General features: G+C 56.9%; 4 protein-coding genes across 4 annotated transcripts; 1 reads left to right on the top strand and 3 right to left on the bottom strand.

Moving 5' to 3' along the window:
* Positions 1-650, top strand: SPRG_15589 (hypothetical protein). The gene has a single exon (XM_012355482.1). It carries the CDS (start codon positions 62-64, stop codon positions 590-592), a length of 531 nt encoding a protein of 176 aa, XP_012210872.1. The 5' UTR covers positions 1-61; the 3' UTR covers positions 593-650.
* Positions 651-1,264: 614 nt separating this feature from the next.
* SPRG_15590 (hypothetical protein) lies at positions 1,265-1,955 on the bottom strand (the record flags this gene model as incomplete). Its single annotated transcript, XM_012355483.1, has 1 exon — positions 1,265-1,955. The coding sequence occupies one exon, from the start codon at positions 1,953-1,955 to the stop codon at positions 1,362-1,364; it is 594 nt and encodes a 197-aa protein (XP_012210873.1). The 3' UTR covers positions 1,265-1,361.
* Positions 1,956-3,392: 1,437 nt separating this feature from the next.
* On the bottom strand, positions 3,393-4,098 carry SPRG_15591 (hypothetical protein; the record flags this gene model as incomplete). The annotated part of the gene is made up of 2 exons (XM_012355484.1): positions 3,393-3,450; positions 3,491-4,098. 2 exons carry the CDS (start codon positions 4,096-4,098, stop codon positions 3,393-3,395), a joined length of 666 nt encoding a protein of 221 aa, XP_012210874.1.
* Positions 4,099-5,053: 955 nt separating this feature from the next.
* On the bottom strand, positions 5,054-6,200 carry SPRG_15592 (hypothetical protein; the record flags this gene model as incomplete). The annotated part of the gene is made up of 7 exons (XM_012355485.1): positions 5,054-5,326; positions 5,388-5,527; positions 5,581-5,680; positions 5,735-5,848; positions 5,901-6,001; positions 6,058-6,121; positions 6,180-6,200. 7 exons carry the CDS (start codon positions 6,198-6,200, stop codon positions 5,198-5,200), a joined length of 669 nt encoding a protein of 222 aa, XP_012210875.1. The 3' UTR covers positions 5,054-5,197.
* Positions 6,201-6,215: the final 15 nt, after the last annotated feature.

Consider the following 6,215-nt stretch of genomic DNA (forward strand, 5'->3'; position numbering starts at 1 on the left):
CGCGGCCGCCGGCCGCGCCGACCTCGTCGTCGACGGCAAGCACTTTACGCTTGAGCGCGACATGTGGAGTGCGAACAAGGTGACCAAGACGTTCCTCGAAGAGAAGTTTGTTCCGAGCGTGATTGAGCCGTCGTTTGGCGTCGGCCGCCTCCTCACGGCCGTCTTTGAGCACACGTTTTATGCGCGCGAAGGCGACGAGAAGCGCGGTGTGATGGCGTTTCCCGCGGCCATCGCGCCCATCAAGGTCGCAGTCCTCCCGCTCAGCACGGCAAAGGAGTTTACGCCGATCATGCTCTCGCTCGAGCGCGACTTGCGTGCGCGTGGCATCGCCTGCAAGAGCGACGCGTCCAGCGTGGCGATTGGCCGCAAGTATGCGCGCGTCGACGAGCTCGGCGTCCCGTTTGGCGTCACGATCGATTTTGAGACGGCGGGTGACCAGTGCGTCACGGTGCGTGAGCGCGACTCGTGCGCGCAGCTCCGCGTGCCGCTCGCCAAGGTCGTGGCCGTGCTGGACGACCTCGTCGCGGGGCGTGCGGCGTGGGCCGACTTGACCAAGGTGTTTACGGTCGTCGAAGCCAAGAAGGACGAGTAAGCAGCCAGCTCCTGCGAGAGGTTGGTAGCAACGACGTAACAACAACACGATATGTGACTATCTATGCATGGTTTTGCCGACGATGGCACTCCTCTGTCGAGGACTCACTCGACCGCCGCCGCATGTCCCTCGAAGCGTTACGTACATGGACGACTGACGCGAGGACCACGTGTCGACGACGAGCACGACAATGACCAAGATGCAGATGGCACTTAGTCGACCACCTTTTGTCCAGTCGGTGGATTCCTGCTTCACATGCAGGAGGTGCCGGGGTAGGTGCTGTCCCATTCTTCTCTTTCCCATTGGCGTTGGCATCGGTACCATCAAGGCACAGCTTGTCAACAATTACCAAAGGGGCGGAGCCAGCTCTATATGCTCGTGTTGCAACGGGGTTGCGGAAGGTCGCTGCCCACGTCGCCAGCCCCCGACGATACGAACTTGCTCGTAGCCGAGTCGAAGTCGAGGAGGAGACAGCTCGCTCGCCGACATATATCGACCGAGTAGCAATCGTCCAAAGCTGTGTTGAGGAAGCAACGACATGTACAGCTGCTCGGTGGTGGGTGCTGGCTGGACAACGGGCTCGGGGCTTGCAGCTTTGTTTTGACGGTCAGATGCTCGCAAGCACCGACGTGTTGCTGGAGGATGCGCTCAAGGGACTTGCTTGACAAATGTCACTATAACAGTACCATGTTGATAATTGCAAGTCTTGGTGGACTCGAGCAGTACGGAACACTACGGTCGTACACTTCTTACTTCTTGAGCGCGACTCCTAAGCCGACACGGTCCACTTCTGGGGCTCGGGCGCGGCCGCGTTCCAGGGCAAGCTCGTGATGAGGTTGCCATAGAGCGCCGGCGGGCTCTCTGCGTCGCGCGTCAAATAGCTGCCATCGACGTCCTTGAAGCGGACCTGCGTCTCGCTGACGTCTTCGCAGAACCAGTGGGTCGTGTTGGACGCGTCAAACGAGGTGTACCGCAAGACGACTTGGTTGGGCTTGTTGGATGGGTTGCAGTCGGCGCAGCGGCTCCAGTACTGGGAGCCATACTCACTCTGGAGAGCCATCTTACCACCCGGGACGATGCGGATATGGACCGGTTGGGCCCACTCGCCGGTGCGGGCCGGGTACGGGTAGCCGCCAACTTGGCAGCCGCCACAGTACCCAAGGCCTCGGCCGTTGTCGGCTTTAAGATAGATCACCTTGCCGTCGGTCAAGGTCTTGCAGAGCGAGAAGGGTGCCGGCGTCGATGGGGCCGGCGTCGTGGGGGCGGGCGTCGTCGGGGTCGGCATGTCACCACACGCGTTGGTGGCGGTGACCGAAGCGATGGCCGAGGCCATACAGCCGAGAAGGGCGTAAGCGAGCTGCATGGTTCTCAAGTCGAAATGGAAAATGAAGCTTTCGGTCGAGACGGACAGGATCCCTTCTCCATTTCAAGAAGCGTCGTCATACTACAGTGCACTTCTGTGTAAAGCACGCGTCGGTCACACGCACAGCCACTTCTCGACTGGACGCGTTGGAATACCGAGCATTTGTCGCTTGAAGTGGCGAGAGTTTCTCGGTCTGAGAACGCTTAGTACAACGGGAGGAATTCAATGAATACGTCTTCGCAACTGACTCGCTTTACCCTCTCACACCACACAAAAATGCGGTTTGAAAAGTGCCCCACCCACAACCCGGAACGGTGTCCGTATCCAGGACGCCATCAGTATGTCCTAGTCATTCGTAGTCATGGATATCCATGTGCCCGACGTGACCCGCTAGCCTACAACATCCCTGGACGAAGCGTTTTGAGTGAATCCCTCGCAGAGCTGTCGGAGCAAAAGAGACGATGATGTGTCTGCGTAACGCTTGGAGCCCTCCAAGCAGTTGTGCTATCAGCACGATCAGTTTCGATGCTGATAGCTCCTGCTGATAGCTGGTGCTGATAATAAAACGAGGCGTTCCAACGATACTTTCTTCGAGTAATAAATTAGGAAAGCCACGCTAGATATTGTGCATTTGGATTCTGACACCTTGGCACGCGATGGGCAGATCCCATTGCGTGCCAGGGTGTCGCGCGGTCACGAGTCCTGCATCTGGTACAGCTCGTAGATCCTGGGAGGCAATATACAGTTATCATACCACAAGGTACCAAATCTAGATGGATCGTCACCACCGAGAGCAAGGACTTGTGTCGGGTGCTGTCTTCGACCGAATGGACACAATATCGATGTGATGACTCGGAAGCTGAGGCCTGCGTCCATGGAGACGTCGCACAACATGCAATAGGCAATGTGTTCTTTCAATGAATCGAAATGCCTGAACACTGCAGGATTCGCCTTCATTGCACCCGTTGGCTTGACCATCCAAGTCAACTTACCAACACGATGTTGCTCTCGCTGGCCTCCAAATGACTGCATGTATCATTCTCGGGAGGTTTACTGCGATCGCATGATCTAGAAGACTACAACTTAGTAGGACACACAGTCAAGGCGAAGAGCGCCTGCTCGCGTTATATTTGTGCATCCGATGAAGATGGAACCCACCTCGCACCTCTAGCATACCTCCACAGCACGGATCATGTTGCCCAAGTCGATGCAGGTCTTTTTAGAGGAAGAGTTGTGCAAGTGAGTACTAGTAGCGACAATACCGTACATTTACAGCTAGGGCGCTGCGGTCGTCGTACACGGGCAGACTAAATACATCACTTATTGGCTACATATTATTTGGGGGCTCAGTGGCTGTCCTACGGGTTGGCATAGAGCGTCACCAATCCCGTCCCTGTGCGCCAAGTCGCACTTGTTGGTCTGTCCGTCGGGCCAGGATCACCACGTGGTCACGGTCCACAACTGGGGCGCGGGTGCCGTCGCGTTCCAGGCCACGCTTATGATCAGGTTGCCGGCGAGGTTCGCGCGTCAAGTACTTGCCTTCAATGTCCTTGAATCGGATGTGCGTATCGCTGACGTCTTCGCACGTCCAGCGCGTCGCGGTCGACTCTTGCCAAGTCTTGTGGCGCAAGACGACTTGGTTGGGCTTGTTTTTCGCATCGCAGTCGACACAGCGGCTCCAGTACAGCTTTTGGTTCTGGTTGTACAGGGCGATCTCGCCACTTGGGACGCGGCGTACATTGACGTTTTGTGCCCACTTGCCGGTGCGGGCCGGGATTTTGTAGCCGGCGACAGAGCAGCCATTGCAATATCCAAGCCCTTTGCCGTTGTCGGCAATCAGGTAGACAACCATACCTTCAGTCAGATTCTTGCAGAGTGAGAATGGCGTCGGTGTGGGGGTCGGCGGCGTTGGCGTCGTCGGCTCGGGGCTTGTGGGTGCCGGTGTCGTCGGCTCGGGGCTCGTGGGCGTTGGCGTCGTCGGCTCGGGGCTTGTGGGTGCCGGTGTCGTCGGCTCGGGGCTCGTTGGTGTCAGGGTCGTTGGCGTTGGCGTTGTCAGCACGGGAGCCTCGCCGCAAGCGTTCGCCGCTGTACTAGTCGTGACGACCGACGCCAGAAGCCCGAGAAGAATGTAGGTGAGCTTCATGGTTCGAGTCGAATTGGGAAATGACCCGATATCAGACTGGTAGTTGAAAAAGTGACTGTGCAGTACTTGTCCGCTAAACAGAGTACACAGCGAGTGGGCAATGTGTGGGTGCAAGAAAATATGGCTTCAAAATTTTGAATCGCTGTGAGGACCCACCTTGGATGGGCCAGTGTCGTGTTCGTCTCTCATGCAGTGAATGAATCCATACATTAAGACCTCTAACCGCAATCATTGTGACGCTGATAGCATCGAATGATAGTTACTAGTACGAGAGTACGATGACCATAAGTGCACGTGCATATTGATGTCCTCAGCCCAAGTGCTATCCGTGCGGATAATCAGTGCTTGCTATCAGTGCTTGCTATCAGGTGCTACAATTCCTAACGACCCGTTTCTCTGGATCAGCATTGTTGTGCGATGGCTTGAAAAAAGCTCTATCAGTGCTGGTATGATTCCTGCAGATGCAATAGGGTTGCGGTTACTCGTACTCATCACGCGGCTATTACACTATTAGTTGACCCTTGAGCTATAATTTGAGAGCTTGCGACCGATAGACCATTGGCCAATTCGACGCGGAAAATGCAACTCCCTACGCTCTTCTCGGTCTTGTGGCCTCGGTGAACACCGCGCTCGCCCCCACGTCGCTGCTCCAACGACCCCAGCTCCGACGACCCCTTCAATGTATTGGATACAGCATCCTTCTTGAAGCCGACAACCGGCAACGCATGGGGTCGTGTGAAAACAGTTCCCCGGCTACAAATTCCCGGCGCGCCTTTCAGATTCGATTAAAGTGGTGACATTCCCGGCGGCAGTTTGGTTTCCAGAGCCTGACAAACGGTCTCTTTATGAGCCGCTGCGACGACTGCGGCAACGCGGCCGACCAAACCGTGTTTCGCTCCGCGACGTGGCCAGCGCCGAACGCGACGCGCTGGACGTGCGAAGCCGTACACGCGCTTTCGGCTCAAGGACGTCACCGGCGAGTACTCTCTGGTCGACGCCGCTCCCAGTCGCAGCATGGTCACGAAATAGTTTCATTTCTCTTGCAGACAAGTTGTATTCTAAAGCTGCACGTGATATCGGTGTGGTAGAAAGAGGGCAGCTACAGCTTGCTCGAACCCACGTCGAGCTCGAGGAGCGAGCCGGGCGACGCGCTAAAGAGCGTACCGATCGTCTTGCCGTCAACGACGTCGACGATGCTGCCGGGAGCTGCTGGCGCCAGGACAGCAGCCTACACCATAACCCGATGAGTATCTCGCCAACGAATCTTTAGAAAAGGGGACTGTCTGTACCTGGACGAGACCCGAGTTGACGGCCGTGACGCACGCGAGGACCTTGTCTTGCTGCCCGAGCGGTCCGACGCGCGAGCTCGGCGCAAACATCCACGGCTGCTTGGACGCATACTCGTGCACGAGCGCCTTGGTCGACGGATCTATAATACCGGTTGAGATTGAGATTGAATTTGCAAACATTCAAGGGGCGTACCGTAAAGACCGACGGTGTCGGTGAGGACAATCATGCAGTCGACGCCGACTTCCTGCGCCACAAGGGACGCGAGCGAGTCATTGTCCCATGCGATTCGCTCCTAGATGACAATATCGTCCACGATATAGCTATGAGGTAAGTAGTATCTACATACGTCGGCGTCGGTGAGGGGCACTTGGCGCTGCGAGACGACGTCGTTCTCGTTGACGACAGGGATGATGCCCACTTTAAGCAGCGCCAAAATGGTCTCCTTGACGTTGGCTCGAATCTGCGTCCCATGAGCGACCTGCAGAGATGGCGACGACGATGGAATGTACTACCTGGGGCACGCGAAAGTCCGTGTCGGACGTCAGAATCTGCGAGCACGCGAGATGGTACTGCGAGAAGAGCACTTCGTAGAGCGACTGCATCCCGCTCTGGCCTACATACAGCAGCAGCGTCGTCAAGAAGCCATACGCGCCGGCGAGAACGTTGCACCGGCGGCGGCGCAGGCCTTGGGGTTGAGGGCGGCGGCGGTGCCGAGGCGGCCCTTGAGATGCGCCTACGCCAGACAAAGGAGGATGAGCCCAAGACGTCGATTGTAGCCATAAAGAGGCGACCTGCATAGAACCCGAGAGCATGTGCTGGCGGCGCAG

This window comes from Saprolegnia parasitica (genome assembly GCF_000151545.1).
Source record: "Saprolegnia parasitica CBS 223.65 unplaced genomic scaffold supercont2.250, whole genome shotgun sequence".
In the NCBI taxonomy this organism is placed as follows: domain Eukaryota; phylum Oomycota; class Saprolegniomycetes; order Saprolegniales; family Saprolegniaceae; genus Saprolegnia; species Saprolegnia parasitica.

Coding starts and splice junctions, on each gene's coding strand:
- SPRG_15589 (XM_012355482.1), top strand. CDS start 62: ATGTGGAGTGCGAACAAGGTGACCAAGACGTTCCTCGAAGAGAAGTTT.